Source organism: Argentina anserina, chromosome 5 (assembly GCF_933775445.1).
Source record: "Argentina anserina chromosome 5, drPotAnse1.1, whole genome shotgun sequence".
NCBI classification, from domain to species: Eukaryota; Viridiplantae; Streptophyta; class Magnoliopsida; order Rosales; family Rosaceae; genus Argentina; species Argentina anserina.
Genome location: NC_065876.1, coordinates 27,189,877 through 27,213,097, shown reverse-complemented (window position 1 = coordinate 27,213,097; position 23,221 = coordinate 27,189,877). Strand labels below are relative to the sequence as shown.

Here is a 23,221-nt window from a genome sequence, read left to right as displayed (position 1 = left end):
AATAGGATTGGAGCTTCTGATTCCATTTATATATTTGCCATAAGAATTTGATCCCTTCACTTGCTCCTTCAGATTGTAAAGAAAAATCACAGACCATCAGACATTAATGGAGATAGGACCAACTATTATTTTGCAGACCTTCCCAAAACCTAATAAACAAGTGACAGCTAGAAGAAGTAAACACATGTCACTACCAGGTTATCAGGAAAATTCAAAGGCCTGCTAGTTGACGCCCTGAATTCTGACCCAAAAATCAAATTTTGCATCCATTATTATAACCAGAAAAGAACAAAAGCAATTCAAATATTGCTGCACTTCTTTAACAAATCCTTTAACTTCCAGAACAAACATATCGATCACTTTGGCTAAAGGAATCAGTAAACCCTTAAAATGGCAGAATTTCATTGGCTTTGATGTCGAAAAATGGAAATTAGGTGCTAATCGATCCGTAATCGCATAGCTGTAAGCATCTGCTATACACATCTATTAGAATTCTTGTATTATTTTATTTTGGAACGTTAAAAGAGTATCGAGCAAAAGAACTAATGCCTATCATAACAATTATGGTCTGGAAACCTTGTTATAATCGCCTCTTTTGGTGCCATACTAAGAAGCAAAATGATAAAGAATCATGAGATATTCTAAGATTACTTGAGAGCGTGATTATGCTCGCTCATATAGGATCTTAGGGTTTAGGGAATAAAAGCATAAACCCCAAAAGGGCATCGGAAGCACTTGATGTTTTCTTCTCCTTTGTTGATACTAAAGCATCAGATTCCGGACCATTGCAGATACAAGTCAACTTAATATGTTATGAATCAAAAGGATTAAGATTAGCTAAGCGAATCATTTGAAATGATTTGATGAGGGCTCAAGACGAAGCAGCTATAACCACTTAAATGAAAATGATTAAGTTTTTCTATGTTTTAATCTCAGAAGATTATTGTACATGAGTGAAGAGAACATCTGTACGTCTTTTTAATTATATTAGCTGCTTCGTGCCAGTTACAACAATTTTAGTTTTGGACTATGAAAAGCAGCCTCCAACTATAATTATTTAAAAATCGGACTTTGACCAATACTGACCAAGTCTATGGAAGTTCGAAGAATCAAATAAATGAAATAATATACTCGAATTAATCCTCTGTATTCATGTGGAGCATACACAATAAAAGATTGAGTGCATTGCTCTGCCTGATGCAGACACATCTGACTTTTTTTTATGGCCGCACTCCTCCTCAAGAATTCTGACAGCAAAATAAGCTTTTGTTTTCTTCCCAAATCATGATGAGCATAAAAATTGGGGTAAAGTGATCTGAAGTAAAGCAATTCAACCCCGCAAAACTCTTATTGTTTGGAATGCTCTTCATGGGCGTTTACTAACTGATGATGTTTTACAACGGCGAGATTTTCACTTCCATCTCGTTGCTCATTTTGTGGAAGTCATGCGGAATCCAGTACACATATTCTTTTGCATTGTTATGAAATTGTGGCTTTATGAAAATGAGTTTGCTTCCTATTTTCTCATTCATTCTCGCCTTAGGGTACCTTTGATGAAGTGTTTAATGGTGTTGGTGTTTCAGCGTTCCCAAAACCTAAATGTCGACTTTGGTTTCTAGTCTCCTATAATCTAATTTGGTTTATTTGAATCACTAGGAATCTGGTGCGTTTTGAATGTAAGATTTTTAATGTGTTGGAAGTCCAACGTCATCTTTTGGAATTATTTAGAGAGTCTGCTCTACACTCCTTTCATCCTTACAAGAAGTATCACGATATGTCTATTTTTTCTATTCTTGGTATCTCACAACTGTTTGCCAATGCTACTAGCTTCATCCCGTCCTTTAATTAAAGGTTTCTTAGCTGAGGGAAATGGTCTAAATAACGGTTATCGGCATCGTATCGGTTTTGTAAAATAAGGATATAACGGGGATATATCGAGATATATCGGATTATATCGGATTTATCGTCTTTGTTAATTTTTAATTTAAATTTAATATATTTATAAATATATACTTCAAAATATTCAAAATATACCAAATAATATTAACTACTAAGTACTAATTGAACAAAAATAGGTGCACAAAAGATAGATTGAGATATTGATTATGCATTCATGCATTATAAACTCTCTCATCATCAGAATCAAAGTCAAACTCATCTTCTCCATTATCTCCATCCTCATCTTCTGAGATAAAATCATCTTCATAAATCACTTTCTGCCTATTTGCGTTGAAATTCCTCAAAACGACATCGTCTCCTTAAAAAAAATCACCAAAAAAAAGTAATAAGAAAAAAGTCACCGAAAAAAAAAGTCAACAAAAAAAATCATCAAAAAAAAAGTCCACAAAAAAAACCACCGAAAAAAAAAGTCAAACGAAAAAAAAAATCTACCGATATATCGCATGTTGACCCGATATTTTGAGTTGACCGATATATTAAGGCAATATGATATTTATCCTATCGGTTTCTAAATATCACCGATATATCGCCGATATATCCCGATATTTAGAACACTGGCTGAGGGTTTGCTATTTGCTAGAAGTTTTTATATTTATAGTTTTGCATGGGTGGGTGTATACATGCCGGATTGAGATTTTGTTTATCATATTTGTTGGAGTTTATCGAACATAAGAGGTCAGCTTCTTTTGTCCCCTCATTTGTTAAATAAATAAATTAAAAAAAAAAGAGCATACACAATTGAGTCTTGGTGGTTCTGAAACCTCTGATACCTCACTATCATCATCTTTACATAAGCCCTACATGTTGCGCGCAACGTTTTTCGCAAATGACTTCTTTCAATTTCTTTATTGTGATTTTTGATAGATACTATCTGTATCTTTTAATAAAAGAATTGTGTGACTGCCCTCGTTGCCGAATTTGTATAATAACAAACTATATGGATTTAAATCATATCTATCTATGGTGGTTAAATTAATTTTCAGGTCTCCATTGCTAAAAGGAAGCCGATTTATCCATCAAAATTCTTCCCAAACTGTGGTTGAAAATGTGCTTTGTTGTTCTCCACCACATTTGATCGTCTTCTCGGCTCGTTTATCTTTTGCTTGGACACTATCTTATAATTTTTAATTCGACCCCTTCTGAATTGAGATCAATTCTCCTCTGGTAAACACTCCGTTAATACTAAATAGCAAATCGAGATTTCATTACATTTTGCTAAGGGATCGGATAGAGTTTGGACACAAGCATCCAAACTAATTTGGCATAAGCACAAGTGAATTGTTATTCCCTTTTTCCAACAGGTTATGAATTAACAAGTTACGTAAATCCTGATCAGGAATGTGGGCATGAGGTAGGCATACTAAGTAAAATATAAAATAGTTAATCCTAGTTAGATTGTAGAAAATAAAGAGACATGTGGTCGTGAGTTCGATTCCTACAGACGGCGTTAATGTTAAGGTAGTGTATTGCGTTGATACAATACTCTACACTCTTCGTTTATGCGATACGCCGTGCTCCTCATTTCTTTCCTGTCACAAGTAGCACGAGTCGTCAAATTGGAGACCACGGCGGCGTGGTCTTCAACTCTACGATGCTCAAGTCAGGTTGGTAATAATTTATGCAGAGTAACAACGAGTAATTTAGTTTGCTTACTTTATAAGGTTAATGGTTTAACCTTTTTATAGTTGAATTGAGGTAGATCAGTCACTCATCTTCTGATGTGGGACAAAGTCTAGTTAAGGTGTTCTCTGGAACCTTCTTTGGGATGCGCGTGAGGGCGCGTCCGTAGTCGGTTTGGGACGCAGGGTGACTCGTTGCACAGCTAGTGCGGCTGGCTCACTGCTGGTATTGCGAGGCTGAGCTATTTACTAGCCTTAGTGTGCTGATAGTTGCGTTGATTATGGCGGGCATAAGTCTATGCCAACAATAACTTAATAGGAGGTGGACATATTATGGATGAGCGACAATTTTGCTTCCGATCATAAAACACTTTAACTGCGACTCAATTTGCAGTTCACAATCTTTGACTATTGACTTTCGCTCCATTCAAACATTTTGCTCCAAAAGTTGGATTAGCCAGATCATTAATTAGGGCATTTTAAATCCAGATCTCAAATGGTCAATAGCATTTGGTGGTGGCGTGGAACATGGCAATCTTTGTAAATCAATGGACTAATTAAATTAGGGAAGTCAAGAAGTCCATATTGTTGAAATAGCTCACTGAAGTAACAGTCTTGTACGGTAAAAGTTGATATAGTTCTTTTACTGACTACACTATTTGGGTGAAACCATTTTTTTTTGTAGCTTTTAACAGTTGACCTCTGAGGTTGGTGGAATTTGTGTTTTCCTCTCAAAGCAAGTCTGGTGGGGAATATGTAACGTCAAAAGGACCTTTCGTTTTGCAAAAATAAGCACAGCGTACCTTAAAGACACAAATTATAAAATTCACTAGTTTGATACGAGGATTATCGAGCCCGAGAAGAAATGAATCAAATGATAACAGTCATAACACACAACACCCTCAAGTGGAATTGCGGAAAGATTAGTTGAGACGTAGAGTATTGAAACGAAGAAATAATCTCCATTCTAAAACGAGAAGTTTTAACAGCTTAATTATTTTTTTAAGGACAAAATTTAGTTTGCATACCTCAACTTTTAGTCTCTCATCAGTTCACTCCCTTAACTTTCGTTTTAATCATTTTACTCCCTGAAGTTTTCAGTTTCCATCACCTGTCTTCAAAACTCCATTTTTGTGCCAAAAAATGACATCATGCCATGAGTTGTTCTCGATTCCACTGTGTATTTTAAAGGATGGATTAGACATTTTAACATATTTTGGCTCTAAAAACACACACACACACATAAGACTTTAACATTTTTTGTTAAATAATGGATGTTGCATTTTAATTAGTTGTTATAGTCATTGTATGTATCATGAACAAGCAACACGTAAATCATCAAAACCATATATATGCTCATCTACCATTGCATCTAAACGAAAACATGAAAACATATTACTCAATCCATAATAACAACCAAAAATACCATTGCATTTTCATGTTTTCGTTTAGATGCAATGGTAAATGATCATATATGTGGTTTTGATGATTTACGTAGTGTTTGTTCATGAGACATACAATGAGTATAGCAACTAATTAAAATGCAACATGTAGTATTCTACAAAAGATGTTAAAGTTTTATGTGTGTGTGTGTGTTTTTTAGGAGCCAAAACATGTTAAAATGTTCAATCTATCATTTTAGAGGAATAAAATACACAGTGGAATCGGGAACAATTCATAGCATAATGTCATATTTTGGCGCCAAAATGGAGTTTTGGAGACAAGTGATGGAAAACTGAAAACTTCAAAGAGTAAAGTGATTAAAATGAAAATTGAGAAAGTGAACTGATGAGAGACCAAAAATTGAGGTAGGCAAAATGAATTTTACCCTTTTTTTAATGTGTAATGTACTCACATTTTCACATCACAGGCAACAAATACCTGCCCAGGCCACCCATTATTTTTTATTTAACCTTAATTAGCATCGGCATGATTTGAATCTAAGTTATCGGAATTTCATACGTAAGTCCTTACCAACTTGATTACTTGTGATTTATTAAGATACAAATTAATTGCTTTCTTAATTAATAAACGTTCGATCAAGTCTGACAGGTGATAATTCGGTGACGAAAAATGTCTTACCACTAAATAAGATAATATTGTAATTTGAAACCGATGAACCTGCGACAGCATAAGATGTCTCGGGAAATAATGATCCAGAACAGATACACACTCCCTACCACGAATTTCCACCCTTGGTCAACCACAATTTATAACTTTTGGCAAGACTATATGGTATCTTTGGTAGAGAAATGACATTGCTTGATTGGTATCTTGTATCAACCCCTTTGAGATGTACAAAATACAAAACCGCGTGTATTTTTGTGTAATACCAAAACCGCGTGTAGTGAAAAAGTAAAAACAAAAGTACGAAAAAGGTTAAAAGTACCAAAACAGAACAGGGTGGCCTCCTAGGAAAGATAGAAACAAAGACTGAATAGACTTACTTAAACAGTTGAAGGAGAAAAGTCAACACCCAGGAAGTTTCTGTTTAATGGCAGAGACTTAATGAAATCCCAATATAAAAATCTCAGAAATTCCCAGACTCCCGTAATACCCGGTTATAAAAATCAATCACAATTCTGAGAGCTTGCTCTTAAGGTTTCAATTTTTAATTTTGTTTTTGTTTTTGGCTTGTTTGTAAATTGTTGTCTGGGGGAGAAGGAAAAAAATAAAGTTACATCTTTGTTGTTGTTGTTCTCTCTTTTATTTGTTTATTAATCGTCATCATCACCATTCTGCTTTTATTATTGAATTTTTGGGTTGTGAGGGAGAGAAGTCATAAGAAGAAGAAAAGGGCCACCGCCTAAACAAAAGAACAGAGGCCAAAGCCATCGTCTTTGAGCTTTAATTGGATGGGTAAGAGCAAAATCTGAAGTACCCAGTTTGTGTTTTCACTTATTTTTGGGTTTTTCAGTGGCTTTATTTATTTATTTATTTACTGTGTATTTGATCTGGTTTGCTTTAAAGTGATTGAATTGTGTTGTGGTGGGTGCAGTTTGAGGAGTTTCAAGCAAGTTTTTGTGGTGTTGGGGAGGTGGGTTTGGTTTGGAATTGTGATTGTGATTGGAGGTGATTTAAGGTGGTGGTGGATGTGGAGGATTTAAGCTCCAGAGTAGTTTGTTTTTGATGGAGAGGTTGTGCTGTTTTAGTGCTTCCAATTCTCAGGTGATGATCATGTTTCTATTAGTTTTATTTTTTGCTCTTAAATTCTGTGATTTTTTCTTTGTTTCCTGTTTCATGTATGCTTGCTCAATCTGATGTCTTATCTGATGAGTATGTTTTTTTTACTCATTTAATTGCTGACTTTTCATTTTTTTTTCAATTAATATGCACCTATTTTTTCTGATAAGAGAGATTTGGGTGGTGTTGAAAGTTCTGGGTGTGACTAGGTAGATCAGTATTTTTTGGAACTCTGGGTTGCTATGATAGTTCATATTCATGTTCTGTGTGATATTGATATTTTTTTTTTCAATTCTTTGTTGTTCTTTTGAACTTATGTGCTGTATTCCATGAATTGAGGTGTTTCTTGGGGATTCAACAAATGTGCTCCTTTTCTTTTCCCATAATTTGCAAAACGAGAACAGTTGTCACAATACTAGAATTGTGTTATTAGTCAAAGTTTTTATTTACCTTTGGGTTTTTTATGAATGGTTGATCTTCTGAGCATTTTATGAATTTCTGCGATTTATCTAGTAATTTGAGGTGCTATTTATATTTTTATTCTCGACAGTGAGGATTTTATTGATCCTGGTTCTTTTACTTAGTCTATTATGCTGGATTTCTTGAAGTAGGCACCGTTGGGCACAATTTTATAATTCGGAACTTCAGAGTTGAACTCACAAATTGGACTTCTAAACAATTTGAACCGACATGAGTTCTTTGTACTGTTTTTTATTCACATATCTTAATAAGGAAATGAGTTTTAGAAATCTGATTTTTCTAAGCTCAAGTACAGGTAGAAAAGGGATTATAAAGGCTGTTCCACGTGAAATAAAAACTAAGAAGAATTGTTTCATTCTCTATACAGCTTGTTTCTGGACGATACAATATTGAAGTTCTTTAATAATGAGGTTTATTTGCAGTACGGAGGACGGTCAGCATCGAGCTCCGGCAAGGGGAAAAGCAATGAGGGTTTGATTAAGTATGGTTTCAGTCTGGTAAAAGGAAAAGCTAATCATCCTATGGAGGATTATCATGTTGCTAAGTTTGTTAGGACGCAGGGCCATGAGTTAGGATTGTTTGCTATATATGATGGCCATCTGGGAGACACTGTGCCTCAATACTTACAGAAGCATTTGTTTCCGAATATTCTTAAGGAGGTATTGAGACTTCTCTCAGATAATTTTTTCTGTTGTTTTCAGTTTTATATTTTTCTTCTGAGGTTTCCATATTAAAATTTTCTTAAATTTTCGATTGCATCATTGCAGGAAGAATTTTGGGTCGACCCCAACAGATCTATCTCAAAAGCCTACGAGAGGACAGACCAGGCAATTCTCTCTCATAGCACTGACTTGGGGCGTGGCGGGTCTACTGCTGTTACTGCAATATTGTTAAATGGTCAGCGGTTATGGGTGGCCAATGTCGGAGATTCACGAGCAGTTCTTTCAAAGGGGGGTCAGGCAGTACAGATGTCAATTGACCATGAACCAAATACTGAACGAGGCAGCATTGAAAACAAAGGTGGCTTTGTCTCAAACATGCCAGGTAATTTACACCACTGATGTTTAGAAAGTTCATTCAATGTGCAAGATACACTTGTGTAAAAGTATGACTTTTGAAACTGGTTTCTGAAGAAGAACAATGGTTTTGCTTCCCACTATCCTAAGCGGTACTCTCTTTTTTCATGAAGTGAACATTCCTAGCATCTAATATGAGTGCTCTCACTCTTTTGTCGATAATTATCGTTGCTCCAATGCATCTAGCATCCTAAGCATTCAAAAACTTTGAACACTACTAGTACAAAATGAGGTAGAAGCATGTTCATAATCTTTTTATTTGTAAGAATAGCCAATGTTCATATTCTTAAACTGACAGAGATGAAAGAGAAGATAGACATGTTTTGATATTTGATCACTTTGTATGCATTTAATTGGATGGAATCACATTATTCAGAAGATTCAAATCTAAAGCAACTTCAAGTTTCCACATAAGTAAATGTAATGAAGTATAAAAAGAAGAGAAAAGAGCTTTGGCCATCCCTATTCATAGGTGTCAAGTGTAACTATCTGAATACAAAGACGTTGTACTTGTTATCTCTTGAGATATTCAGCTGAGAAGTTAGAGTTCTCTACGTGGTCCTTGATGTAGGAAATGTAGAGCTGATTTCATATGCTCATCGTATCAGATATTAGAATGTTCTCTCCTGTCAGCATTTTAGAAAATAGTGCTTTTCATCTAAGCAATATTATTTATTTAAAGTGGGACGATTTAGATAGTAGAATGTGTCTTTGTAGCTGCTAAGGTTAGATGGCTAGGCACAAAATAAAAGTTTCTTTTGCTCTAAAAAGGATTGTAGTCTCAGGGAGGACACATGCCAATAGCTGAAAGTCAATCTTCAATCATCATATTTGCCATGATGATTCTTTGTTCCCTGGGTTGGTCTCAACAATTTGCTTTGTGATCATATATGCTTGATTTAAGGTCGACTCAAGTTTATGGGAAGCGGTTTCTATTGCACTGCTTACTTATACTTTTTCATCATATCGTTTTATTTTAATGAAGTAATCAAACTACTCAAGTAGAATTTGCCAAGAAAACCAGGATTTCCCTATTTAATTTAACTTACCTCCAAACCACATGTTTTTCTTGTATTGCTGGGTGCCAAAGGTATATTGCTAGGGTGATGCACAAACATTTTTGTAAAGAGTTGTGATTAAGTCCATGTACTGGATTTTGGGCATTATATAAGGGCCATTTATACTTGCGTACTTGGTTTGCATTATGTCTGCGTTGTTTTATATACTTTTTGTTCCTAAGTTTAAGTACAATGCTTTAACCATTTCCTGCATGATATTTTCATTAATTGGATCCAGCATCAAGCCTAAGTTGTGGGTGACAGTTTTTAGATTACCTGGTATGAGTGGTGTCAATGGTGATCATGCTAAGCTTCTCATTGAATTGACATATCTTCCACTCTTTTCTTTCAGGAGATGTACCTCGAGTAAATGGGCAGCTGGCAGTTTCTCGCGCTTTTGGAGACAAAAGCCTCAAGTCGCATTTACGATCAGATCCAGACATACAGGATACTTACATAGACACAAATACAGATGTTCTCATTCTTGCCAGTGATGGCCTCTGGAAGGTGGATTTTTTTTTTACCTCAATCTTTTCTTTTAATGTTTTACTTGCTGTGTATTAGATAGGCTATAATGGCTAGAAGAATTCACATAACCTGTCTTTAACACTTTCAACAGATACTAGTTACAACTAGATCAGAATGAACCTTTCTTGAAAATTACTTCAACCATTTTCTTGTGGATAATTCAGGTCATGGGTAATCAAGAGGCAGTTGATATTGCAAGAAAAACGAAAGATCCTGTGAAGGCGGCTAAGGAGTTAACAGCTGAAGCTTTGAAAAGAGATAGTAAAGATGATATATCTTGTGTTGTTGTTAGATTTAGGGGATGATACAAATAAAAACCATATTGCATATTAGCAATAATTGAAGTTTCTTCACATGCAAGGAAAGGTTGATTCATGAATCGGTTACACAGCAACAAATACATGCTTCGTTCAGGTTACTGTTACTGAACTCTGCAGCATGGAATTTGCGAAAGGAAAAAAAAAAAGAAGGGGAAAAGTATGGGAGTGCTTCCTTCACTGTAAATTTAATTTCTTTATTATGCTTTTGGCGTTTGGTATTGTTTGAATTCTTTGAGAAGGTGAATTAGTCTGCTGTATATTGGATTTTACTCCAACAAATGACCAAAGGCGGGTATGTAGACGACTTGTTTCCGTTTGTGATTTGAGGAATGCCTTTTGTTTTGTACTCAGTTAATTCAAAATTGCTAAGAAGTGGCCATATCTAGCTGGGAATTGAATGTTTCAATTCTTTTTGTTTATACAGGTTCTCTCTCTTTATTGTGTTTATGTGGTATTTGTGTTTCCTTATATAAGTGCAGACTATTGATTCAAAACTTTGGGATACTTTGTTCGTGCTTCGTGTCAAAAAGGGTGTATCTCCAGAAAGAATCAGCCAAATATCAAACACTATATCTCATATATCTGTTTCATGTTTATGAAATATTCATTTGATCAAAAATAAATAAAAATCAACACTAATTACAGAGCTGACGCCTGAACATAAATGGTTGGGTTTGTATCTGTATGGTTTCCAGCACACCAGGGTTGCCAGTGATGTTCTGATATAGAACTAGAAGTAGTCTTATATGGAGCAAACAAATAACTGATAATCTCATAGCTTAATCCTCGGCTTGAGCATTAAAGAGATGATCCTACCTCCAGCAAGTCCAACAAGTTTAACCAAGATTCCAACTCTCCAAAGTCTCCAGTGGGCAGCTTTGACTGTTGTGTACACCTACAACTATGTTTTCAAAGATGATGCACCAGCAAGCAAAGAGTTTCAATCAAAATCTTGAATAAAAATCAATCTTTGCCATTTAAAAATGTCCATAAGGCTTTGTATCTGTAGGGCTATTTTCAAATCTTGATAGTTGATACGGAAGGGGAAAATGTGCAAGTTTGTAACAAACTAACAATCTAGTCCAAAAAAACAAAACAAAAAAAGTCTAAAGAGAACATCCAGAGCCGCGGGCGGCTGGGCTGAACCTTATAAGAATAGAATACCCAAACTAACCCTAGGGTTTAAGCCCATTGTATTCCTATAAATATTACCATAAACCTCATTCTGCCTCCTCTCTCTCTCTCTCTCTCTCTCTCTCTCTCTGTACTAGTTTCTCGACTTGCTCCCTCCTCTGTCTCTCAGTTTTCGTTGTGCTCTTTTTCTGGGTGAGTTGAGAAAGGCAGGGTGAGTGAGCCGATGTCTCATTCAAAATGGGTTTATGGGGTTTTAAGTGTTTTTTTTGTTTGAGAAACAAAATTGCCTCACTTTTCGGCTGCAAGGGTCGAGATCTTTTGATCAATTTCTTGCTGCTTTGTTCAAGAGGCATACACTGATTCTATTCTCTTGGGGTTCAATATAGTCCAGATTGTCTTGTGATTCTCTGGCTACCCTTTGCTTGGAACATTTTAAATCTTACATGGATATAGTTGTGATTTTTGGCATTGTATTTGTTTGATTCTCTTCTTGAAATATTTTAATTCTTTCAAGCAATGGTTAAAAGATTCTTGGTATTGTAATTGATTGGTGTTTCTGTTCGGCAATCAAATTGCAGATTCTTGCAAATCTAAAATTGGTCCGCATTTAGTATGCTTGGAATACCCGATTGAATAAAATATAAATACACATATTCAAAAGGAACAAGATCGCAAGACACAATCGTACAGACACAAATTTCAAAATATAATGTATAGCATTAAGGAATGATGCCAGCTTTCTTGCGAAATATTGAAGGTCCATGGGTTGCTCTGCCTTTCTCAGAAAGGATGGGAAACAAAAGGTATGCAAATGAGATGACCGGAAAAGTTGCATACAATATTACTGGAATTATCATCTTTGCTTCACCGTCAAGCATAAGGGCACAAGAGAATGTGATGAGCATGACAGCAATAGAGATAAAAAGAGTAGAAAGGCCTATCACCATTTTAGTGGGTAAAAAAACTCCTCTTGTGCATAACGTGATGTGAGGAGTCCCAGGAATGTAATGACCAAAGTTGCAGAAGAAATGAGTGATATAACATCTGAAAGAGCCTGAACATCTTTTTACATGAACATTGGAAGACCTGTGCTACTACGATTACTATTAGTTCCACCAGGAATCGTGCATGCTACAGAAAACATGTTTTTTTTTAATTCAATCTTGTATATTTGTTATAGAAAATACCGTTGAAGATTTGACGGTCATCTTTCACTCCTCTATGCTATTTAGAGGTGGCAAGTGAGCTAATTTAAAAGTTTTGTGATCTTGATGGAGGTCCTCGGTAGATTTTGTCAGTAATAGTAGCTTTTATTAGTTGTAGTAGATTCTGACGTCGCTGGGACCTCACCGGAGACTTAAATGGAAATGAGAACTCACCGGAGACTTAAATGGAAATGAGAGAATATTTGAGTGTTTTTAGAATTTCATTGACAATTTGTAATTTCATTCGACTTTAATGCCTAAAATAAAAATATTTTTATGAGAAAATGATAGAATGAATGTTTGAGTGTCTAATTTAAAAATAGGAGTCGTGAAATGGTAATGAGAAATAGTTTAATTTTGTGGTAAATTATGCCCGTATTAAATCTGTTCCAACAGAAAAGTCCCAACTTCCTCCACCTACTCATATAAGTCTCACTTGTCCTTCTTCTTCAACGCTTCAACCTCGATCACTCTCTGACTCTCCATCCACTCCTTTTTACACTTCCAACTATTTCAAGCTCCTCCTATTCCTAACATCCACAAGGCCAAAACCAAAGCAAACTCCACCACTTTATCCAAAGAAACTATGCCATGCTTCAGCTTTGCCGAGTCAAAGAACTCCTGCTTCCGCTCCAACTTCATCCGCGCCGGCCTCCGCTCCACCCTCACTGACCTCAAAGACGGCGCCACCACCATGCACTGCTGGCTCCCCAAATCCCCCAACCCTTCCAAGCCCAACCTCCTCCTCCTCCACGGCCTCGGCCCCAACGCAACCTGGCAGTTCGCTGACCTCATCCGCCACGTCACCCCTCACTTCAACGTCTACGTCCCCGACCTCCTCTTCTTCGGCGACTCCTCCACCACCCTCCCCGACCGCTCCGAGTCTTTCCAGGCCGAATGCGTCATGCGGGTCCTGGAGGCCCACTCCGTCAGGGCCTTCAGCCTCGTGGGCCTCAGCTACGGTGGGTTCGTCGGGTACAGGCTGGCGGCGCAGTATAGGGAGGCGGTGGAGAGGGTCGTGATATGCTGCGCCGCCGTGTGCATGGAGGAGAAGGACCTGAGGGAAGGGGTGTTTACGGTGTCGGATTTGGATGAGGCGGCTAGCATTTTGGTGCCGCAGACGCCGAGCAAGCTGAGGGAGCTGGTTAAGCATACATTTTTCCGGCCGCCGCCGTTGGGGTTTCTGCCGTCGTGCTTGCTCAGGGATTTCATCGAGGTAAAACTGTTAAAAAAAGTTATTGAATTTTTTGATAGGAGTAGACAATAATATATGCATGGTCCTATGATCAGCTACTAGTATATTGTATTGGAATAAAGAAGATTTTATACATGACCAAAAAAAAAAAGATTTTATAAGACCAAGTGGTCAACATGATTTGGTATGACAGACAGTACATGGTCCTCTTGATTTGGTCTGCAACTGATTGTTGCAGTTAATTTAAAATGAAAAATTAAATTCTCAATTTTGATTGATTAAATGCCAACATGAACACATATTATGTTGACAATATAAACTTGGTCATTGACCAAAAAAAAAAAATATAAACTTCGTCAAATGAGCAGGCAGTGTTCAAAGATTTTGTTCAAGAGAAGAAAGAGCTGATCCTTGCCATCCCTGAAAACCGAAAACTTTCAGACCTTCCTAAGATCCATCAGGTTCATTTTCATAGTTGATTTCGTTTCTGGATTACTTACAATGCCGATAAGCATCGCTCTCAGACACGTTTCACTCCTCTTACAGCCAACGCTTATAATCTGGGGAGAGCATGATCATCTATTTCCATTACAATATGCCTACAAACTGAAAATGTGAGTTTCTGATGCTCTAGCCTTGACAAAGTGCATACATACCTGCTTTTATATATAGTTACAGTTCCTGAATTTTTGATTCATTTGAAACATAGGCACTTGGGCGACAATGCTCAGCTTGCAATAATCAAGAATGCAGGGCACGCGATAAATGCAGAAAAATCGAAGGAGTTCAACAAGCAGATCAAGTCATTCCTAACCAATGTCAAGCGCTCGCAAATCAGTCCATCTGCTAACAATAGTTGCTGACATGTAGCTGTTCACTGTGTTTGATCGACCATTGACCATCAAACTGACATGTGATTCATTTACGAGATAATTCTCGGGGTTTTGTATTTGCTGAATATAAACTTTATCCAAATCAATACAGAAATAATTATCAGGTTCGAAGTGTCAAGACCCTTGATCATCTAGATTTATAGGCACAATTTCATGAGCATGATGAAGCAAATGAACCGGCCTGACAAGCTATAGGTGTTGGTCGTATATGGAAAGAAAACCAGATTTCAAGCATGATGGCAAGAATACAGGTGTATTAGATCAAAGTCACAAACAGCTTATATGAGGTTAACTATATGGGACCACAGCAATCCACCAGCATCACAAATGTTTGGATTCTATTATTTTTTGACATGAAATACAAACTCTTAGTTGGTATCTTTGTTACAAACATGATATCCAACATTGCTTCATGGACAAAGCCAGTCTCAAATTGTTGCTTATCACCCCATGGCTATATCTGCAAAATCAAAGCCAATGAATAATTTTACTGAAGAAAGAAATATAAAAATAAAATTTTCCAAACACCAGAAAATAGCACTTCTACAAGTCATGACATAATAATTATTTACCTCTAGCTTGGATTGATCAACTTTAGCGTGCCCACCTGGCAATTCAATGAAGAAGTCAATGATTATGAGCCAAATTCATGAACTCAGAACAAAACTGATTCGTTTCCATTACCAAGCAGCAGTGTAAAAAGAGCGCGCACACACACACACACACACATAACAGACATGCTAAAACAAGAACAGTCCGTCAAATTTTACATCCACTATATATGCACTGATGCATGCTGTTGAGGACAATCCTGAATGTTTCTAGAATCAGTCTAGGCTGCTGGCTGTGTCTTCTGTTGGTTTGATGAACAACGCAGATAAGTTTTTGTATCTCTGGACATTAGTATAAAGTGCATGCCAATGCCCGTGTAAGCTCGTGGGCAAGTACGCTATGTGGATTGACCTAAACTTGCGTATCTGACTATACTTAAAAGTTTGCTGGGTACATTTAGAAGTAACAAAAAAAAAACATTCCTCTCAGTGGAATAGAATATATGTTGATTATTTCTATCCCCATTGTTGCTAGTAATCGCTCAACCTACGTACAGAAGAGGTACCCTATCTCACTAATAAGTTTGATCAGAAGTTACTCCCAGAGGCCCTAATCCAAACTGTTTTTGTTTTTACATTCCAGCATGTCCTCTAATGTAAGAGAAGTCAGAGAACCACAGTTAAAAGAGATGACTAGCTAGAAAGAAAGATGAAAGCTAGATACATGGCACCACTGACTTAGAATAACTATAGCACTATATTTGCAAGAAGTAAGAAGAAGGCATATTAATCCTTGTCTAGAGTAAATCTATGTAAAACCCCCTTGCCCCCATCTGCAATATATTATAGACTTCAGAAATCCACAGCTTCTACTACTGAATAATAAGGTGGAATGAAATGACACGACTCATAACTTTTATAAGGTTACCTCCTCCCTCTGGCAGATCTGAGTTCCACAATGTGAGATTATCCCTGAGAAGCTGCATTATGAGAGTGCTGTCCTTGTAGGATTCTTGATCAAGACCGTCGAGCTCCGCAACCGCATCATCGAATGCCTGCTTAGCAAGATCACATGCCCTGAATAGTGTAGTTGCAATGAGAAAACTCAAAAAGAAAGAAAAAATACAAGTGGCGACTCACTAATGTAAAGGAAATACTGAAGAATGTAGCATAATCAGGAGGGGAACATTTTAGCAACCTCTCAGAGGATTTAAGAATTTCATAGTAAAATACGGAGTAGTTCAGAGCCAGTCCAAGTCTTATTGGATGAGTTGGTGGCAACTCAGAGGCCGCTTTACTACTGGCAGCCTGCATATATCGTAAAATTTCAATACTATCTGTTCTTTGCGTCAGAAGATAAGAATACCAACTAGAAAAACAGAACAAGGTGATATATGGCTACACCAAAGAAAGCTAAATCTATCATACCTCATAGGCTTTAAGAGACTGATCAGCAGCTTCTGTACGATCATTGCCCTCTTTAAATTCAGCTAAATATCGATAGTAATCTCCTTTCCTGCCTCAACAGAATAAGATCAGAATGCTAATATTAATCCGGACACATATATTCACACAATTGTTGACAAAGAAATGATAACATGATTTGATTCTAAGGGAATCTGTTGTGATGAACATGCGTTAAAGTGAAGATCCCTTGTAAGCTGTTACACAAAAAATCACTTAAAACAATATGAATACTAGCACCAAAGTAACAACCCTATTTAGTGAAATCACAAGTTCCAGAAAAGAACACAAATTGGCATTTGATGATGAATTGACGATATTGTGTAATTTGGGTGTGCTATATCTGCAGGATATGTAAATAATTTAACTTTCTCTAAAAGATGTTGAATCTCCCGCTACATATCTGATAACTACCATTATGCTTTGCTTCAACTGATTAGTAACTTTATAGGGAGTAAGAAAAAAGAATAATTCTCACATCTTATGGTAAAATACAGTAGATTCCCCTGTTGTTGAAGAAGGAAGGAGGTGATAATCAATGACTGATAACATGTCATTGCAAATTGTTGCAATCTCATCTTCAACTCTCTGCATATACTCCTTTATTCGCTTCACATTCTCCTCATTTCCCTTTGCTTCCTCCTTCTGTTCAATGGAAGACAATATCCGCCATGACGCCCTTCTTGCCCCAATCATATTCTTATACCCAACAGACAACAAATTTCGCTCTTCCACGGTCAATTCCACATCCAACTTAGCAACCTTTTTCATTACTTCAATCATCTCTGAAACAAGAAAATAAGATTATAATTGATGCAGTAGGCATATGTCCAATTGTTGGCTGGTTTCCCTAACATATTGTACAACAATAATACATGAACACATATGAGAGTTAGCATTCAACAGTTTAGGTGTTTGCTTGCAAAGATCACGGATTCTTTGCTACCAGCCGAAAACTAATGAAGATATATTAGCATTTCAAACTTCCATATCCTCTAATTTCTCATATGATCAAGGAAAGCACCAAGTTAGCAACCCAAGTTACTTAGCGTAAATTGAAGTTGGTAACAAACTGTCCAACTTAGCAATGCATAGAGTTACTTGCCATGGCTAACGAGCATATAGTAATACCTGATTAGCTCATCCTCAATACTATAAAGTTAAATCAATCCATCGAAATAAAGAAAATAACTAGAAAGCTATTAAAATATCACATGTTGATCAGGGAAGAAGAAGAGTAGATTTTTTTTTTGGAGAGAAAGAAGAATAGATGACAATTAGATGTGCATGCAAGAACGAAAGAAAATACATACCGTCGTATCTCTCGGCTTGCTCAGCAAGTCTGGCACAGTAAACTTCGCTCTCTCTATCTTTCTCCATAGCTATAAAGAAAGTCTCTCTCTCTCTCTCTCTCTCTCTCTAAAACTCTGCTTGTGGCAATTTGGAGAGTGATACAACTATGAAATGAGTTTGGTTCTTTAGTGGGGTTTATGTACGACATGATATTAACTAGTGGTATGGATTGTAGTATAAGTGACCGATCGAGTGACATGTTTGGATTCTTTTGTGAAAGACAAAGTGTTGGGTGAAATAGTTAGGGCTTGGACGGACGAGAGTCACATAGAGTAGTAGGAGTTGGTGCGATGTTGAATGTGACGACCATTAAGGGTTGTTTGATAGGAATAGAAAGACCAAGAGTGGTGGGCGGTGGGCACTGCAGCGCACCCAATGGTGGAAGCTTGGTCCACAATATTGTTTGTCACTGTAACCAAGAGGGCTTTAACGTTTGTGAATTTCATTTCCTATCGGTTGAATGACTTGAATCAATGTGGTGGTGCAGGCGGCGATGATGGCCGATAGGGTTTGCCGATGGCGACCGAGTGCTGAGCTTCATTGAGCTTCCATAGTGCGGCATATTGGGCTGGTCTCACAGCATATTAGGTGAACCGCGTTCATCTTAACACATGGTATATGATTCTGATTAAAAAAAATATATAAATACACAATAAGGCCTGAATATAAATTAAATAAATACGGTACACTTAAGATTTTCTAGATCTGATTTAGTTAGTTCTATAGTTAGTTATAGTCTATTTATTTTTTTAATCTAATTTTTTTTTGCTGTAAAGCTAGTATTTTAGGTAAAATCTAATCTTGTCGATGGTCCTAGGCACCATCTAAATTATCATGGTTCCGTTTTAGATGAGTTCCAAACATTCTTCAAGAATTATTATCCATAACTCTCTTTTATCTTCTTTCCCAACATTGAGTTCAGACATATATATGGAGAGAAATTATTTTTTATGTTGTTGCTCTAGGTCACAAAGACGTGGTTAGTAGTTGGATTTCAGATTTTCATCATTCATCTAAAGCTATTTCCTTTGATGCTTTCTCTTTAGATTGCATTAGAGGTTCTTGTTTATAAATTTTTTTTTATTCCATCCGGAACAAAAACAGTCTCTTTTGTACTTACTCTTGCATTAACTGTTGACTTACCGTAGATCTTAGGATATTGTTACGGGAGCCAAATCCGAGCGATCAAGCTTCTCATAGCCTTGTATTCCGATGTGTGAGCTCAGTGAGACCTACACATAACACAAGTCAAAGGCAAAGGGTCAGCGGTGCGCCGTCTTCGATCCTCCGAAGCTTAAATTAGTATCCGGTATGGAATAAGTTTGAGAGTTAAGGACTTAGGAATACGTTACCTCTTTTTTATGTGGTTTAGGTAGCCTGTTTATAGGTGCATTGGGGAATGCGTCTGGCTCTTCCTTCGATGTGGGAATGTGTGCTAGTACATAGCGCCCATCATTTAGGCGAGCCACCATGGCTGGCGTTAATGGCGGTACCCGAGCAAGAGAAGAGGCTACTGGATCGGCTTGCCTGCCTGTTGGGCCTTCTAGGTCTCCGGCCACTGGTCCGACGATTGGAGTAGGAGGCGATTAAGCCGGAGATCACCCAATTCAATGGGTAGTGTTAACAAGTCCCCAAGTCCCCGGTCGAGGAGACTCCTTGGGTTGGGAGTTTCATATCTTTATTTCCGACACAAATATCCTAGTTCAAATTACTCGGGACCCGGGCCGGCCTATACGTGGCCATGGAGAGTGATCTAGGACCCCGGGACTAGGCACATGGGTTAACTAGCGCGATCGGGGCATCCATGGATCTGGCGTGACCTAGGTATGTTGGGTTCAGGTGCTGACCGTAAAGAGCACCCATGGATCTGGTCCAGGACCTCCGCATTGGACTCATTGGTTAACCAGGTGCGTGAGCGTCGTCGACCTAGAGTGTGGCCTAGGGCTTGGAGAATGGCCGAGACCTCAATATTAGACAAGGGTTAACTAACAAATGCAGTTAGACACGTGGGTTAACTAACATCGGAGCGTCCCTGGACTTGGAGAGTGACCAAGGATCTCGGGGTTAGGCGCGCGGGTTAACTAAGACGCTCAGAGCATCCATGGATCTGGAGATTGGCACGGGTCGGTGATTTTCCTTATTCCGGAGTAACATGGCGAGTCCCCAAAGTCCCCAGTCGAGGAATGTCCCCGCGGCAACGACTGAGGCCACTCAGTGCGAGTGGCCAACTCATCCCGGGGGTCAGGAAAATTAATACAGAGAACAAGTGTGGGTCCCTTGAGGAAGTGAAGCGACGGTGACTTCAGCGGAAATGATGGTGTATGGGGAAATGTGAGGGATCAATGTTTTACTAGTTAATGTGCGTGCGTGGGGCGCATGGGGTGGGTAACCGATGCGGTTTTATGGTAGTGGGGAACATGGCATTGATTCGATGGCTGGAGGCTTTTTGGGTAGATGGCCTAGATCATCCCTAACGGCTATATATAGAGAAATGGAACTGTTGCTTCTCATTTGTGAAAAGTGTTGAGGGAGCAAAAGAGAGAGGAGAGTAAGAGAAGAATTCCCGGCAACTGTGATTGGAAAAGAGTAGAGACTCCAACGTTTGCAACTACGGGAATCGCTACTTCAATTCTACCACAACCACCGAAGGTATTTTTCCCCGTGTCTTTTCATTTTACTAGTTTGGGATGGGATTAATGAGCTAATTTTTGTTGGTGTAGGAGTTGTAACAAATGGAAAAGTCGGTCGAGGTTGTTGAGAGTTGCGGATCTGAGGACTCACACATCGATTCGCCAGCTACCAACACACCGGAACAGGTTGTGAGGTGCGGAGAGTGTGAATTGGGAGTGTCCCATATGAGCAATGTGAGGTTGTCAAGTAACCCTCTCGGTCTTTTGTTGCAAGGTATCGAAATGGCAGAGGGAGGAAACGAAGTGGCGAGAACCAGCGGCGACGACCGTCGATGGTGGCTGGGGGATAAGAGGGTGGATCCGCCCGATCGTGATGTGACGGCGAAGTAGTTAAAGAACATCCTGGAGGTTTACGACGTCCCGGTCGAAATTATTCTGAGACCATTGGCCAAAAGAGAGTTGTTTCATATCCCGCCGGAGGGGGCGTGTTGCATTGTGGAGCAGACATTGTCATACGGGCTTACTTTCCCGATGACGTTTTGCGTGAAGTACCTGTTGTCCTGCCTAAACATCTCCCCGAGGCAGGTGATGCTCAACATGTGGCTGCAGCTGCTAGGGAGCATAGCGGTGTTCCGGACGCTTAGGTAAGGGAAGCCGTGCTGGCAGGAGTTCTTAGCCTGCTGGGCGCTGAAGTACCCCCCCCCCCCGAAACGGGGGAGCGGGGGCTGCATTCGGATGGCACCTCATGGGACGAAGTATGCCCCGTTGTTATTTGAGCCCCAAGCTCCACCCCGACCAACTGGAGGGAGCAAGCGTTTGTGGTGGAGGGGCCGTGGCAGAAGGATACCATAATTTTCCAAGTTTCGGGTTCTTCCAGCCGCAGAGTAAGTTGTCTCTCCCTTTTTTTTGTGTTTTTATAATGTGATACCCGGAGGCTAATTGTTGCTTTGTAGTGTCGATACGGACCGAGTTGTCGCCGATGATGGAGAAGCGATTGATGAAGTGCATGCTCGCCTTTAAGGAGCAGGTGGGCGTATACCAAGCCTATAACATTGTCAAATCGGCCGCTAAGATGGGTGGACAAGCTCTTGGTCTGATTTATTATTTGTTGTTTGTGTCGGGGTTTACCAATGGTGTACTGTAGCAACGGTGGATATCAAGTTGCCCGAGAGGAAGGAGCTCGGGTCGTACGACATGATGACGGACGAAGAGGTGGTCCAGGGGATCGAGGACGTCTTCCTGGAGTGGGGTCTGAATGACATAGATGTGGAGGCGAGGAAGGGCTTTCCCGCGGTGCCGGAGAAGTTGGAGGATGGCTTCTATCCCATGTGCCTTATGTTGAAGCAGTAAAAGATGCGGCCAGTCGAGGGTGGGGCAGGGTGGGAAGCCCTTGGATGGGTCAAAGAGGGGAGAAATGACGGATTGTCCAGACGAGATGGTGGCTGTGACCGACTCATAGGAAGGTTGTGGGGAGAATCCGGAAGAGGAGCCGGAGCATCCCGGAAATGGGCTTGTGATAGAATAAATAATGACGGAAGAGGTGGCCTGGAGGGCGGGAGAGGTGACCCGGACGCAGGAATGTGCTCGTAAGTTCACTGAAGCTATCCACCGAGTTCGAGGGGAGAATGAGGAACCAACCCAAGGCCTCATCGATAATCATTTACTAGAAGGCGGGGCACGACTGAGCGTCCGTGTACCGCGTGCTGGCTAACACAGACTGGAAGTTTTCAAATTGGTGTACAGATCAGAACGCCCATTGTACTTAGTAACCTTGAGCGGTTTATCCCCCAATGGGAATCGCTTCATTTGCACCAGCTGGGCAAATGGGCCGACTCGGCCGCCATATCCCCCGTGCTAGGGATGGGGCGTGCCCTTAGCCTTATTCCCATCGACCCTGGAGGTCAAGCGGTTAGCCGCTCGAAATTATCACTCATGCACAGTAGGAGCTGAGTCTGAAGATCTTACATGGGCGGGCCCACCAGGACCTTCGGGTCGTTCTGGTCCATACTGGGATTCCTCGCTTCCAGGTCTATGTATTGTGGCGCCAGGGGGGGCTTCCAACAGAGCATTGATTAGAGGCTCGATGACTAGCACTGTCTTGGGTTGTGGCCCCAGACATTGTGGGGCCGCTGGTGTTTCTGTCGCGACCAGTGCCCGTGTATCCGGGGTGTGGAACCGATGTCGCACCGCTACCAGGGCTTTATCCGCATTTATGCGGCCTGCAAAGGTCAGTTCAGAGAAGTTGTTGTTCTTTCTCTAGCGCAGTTGAGCGTGCTAGGCGGCATGTGTGGAGTGCCAATTCTAGTGCGGCCTAGGAGTCAGTGAAATGTACTCGGGACGACCCCCTGTCGTGGTCTGGGAGTCGGGGAATGGCCCATTAGCCCCGTGCTGCGGGTATGGGAACAATCTTAGGGAAAACACTGTGTCCGCCTCCCGGGGAGGGGGCTGGTGAGGCGATAATGGATTCTTTTGTTCATTCGGAATCACCATTGCGCGAAGCTGAAAAATTCTTGCTCACGAGGACCCTCCTTCTAGTCCCAAATGTTACGGGAGCCAATTCCAGGGAATCAAGC

The 23,221-nt window shown here is 39.5% G+C and overlaps 3 protein-coding genes across 5 annotated transcripts in view; 2 read left to right on the top strand and 1 right to left on the bottom strand.

Moving 5' to 3' along the window:
- Window positions 1-6,147: 6,147 nt before the first annotated feature.
- LOC126794550 (probable protein phosphatase 2C 10) lies at window positions 6,148-10,668 on the top strand. The gene is made up of 6 exons (XM_050521298.1): window positions 6,148-6,437; window positions 6,577-6,746; window positions 7,664-7,900; window positions 8,009-8,285; window positions 9,728-9,882; window positions 10,068-10,668. The coding sequence occupies exons 2-6, from the start codon at window positions 6,708-6,710 to the stop codon at window positions 10,206-10,208; spliced, it is 849 nt and encodes a 282-aa protein (XP_050377255.1). The 5' UTR covers window positions 6,148-6,437; window positions 6,577-6,707; the 3' UTR covers window positions 10,209-10,668.
- A 2,414-nt stretch (window positions 10,669-13,082) lies between these two features.
- Window positions 13,083-14,631, top strand: LOC126796235 (uncharacterized). Its single transcript, XM_050523005.1, has 4 exons — window positions 13,083-13,778; window positions 14,126-14,218; window positions 14,304-14,371; window positions 14,467-14,631. The coding sequence occupies exons 1-4, from the start codon at window positions 13,149-13,151 to the stop codon at window positions 14,618-14,620; spliced, it is 945 nt and encodes a 314-aa protein (XP_050378962.1). The 5' UTR covers window positions 13,083-13,148; the 3' UTR covers window positions 14,621-14,631.
- A 116-nt stretch (window positions 14,632-14,747) lies between these two features.
- LOC126796238 (14-3-3 protein 7-like) overlaps window positions 14,748-23,221 on the bottom strand; it is a 294,280-nt gene continuing 285,806 nt past the window's right edge. For 2 of the 3 annotated variants that reach the window (XM_050523010.1, XM_050523011.1), the window contains exons 2-8: window positions 17,979-18,056; window positions 17,144-17,450; window positions 16,630-16,717; window positions 16,400-16,509; window positions 16,130-16,278; window positions 15,223-15,257; window positions 14,748-15,110 (exon numbers count right to left, since the gene is read on the bottom strand). In XM_050523010.1, the coding sequence (XP_050378967.1) occupies window positions 15,105-15,110; window positions 15,223-15,257; window positions 16,130-16,278; window positions 16,400-16,509; window positions 16,630-16,717; window positions 17,144-17,450; window positions 17,979-18,045 (762 nt within the window). In that variant the 5' untranslated portion in view covers window positions 18,046-18,056 and the 3' untranslated portion in view covers window positions 14,748-15,104. Of the gene's footprint in view, window positions 15,111-15,222; window positions 15,258-16,129; window positions 16,279-16,399; window positions 16,510-16,629; window positions 16,718-17,143; window positions 17,451-17,978; window positions 18,087-23,221 lie in introns of all 3 variants that reach the window. The other variant, XM_050523008.1, reaches the window with a different exon arrangement.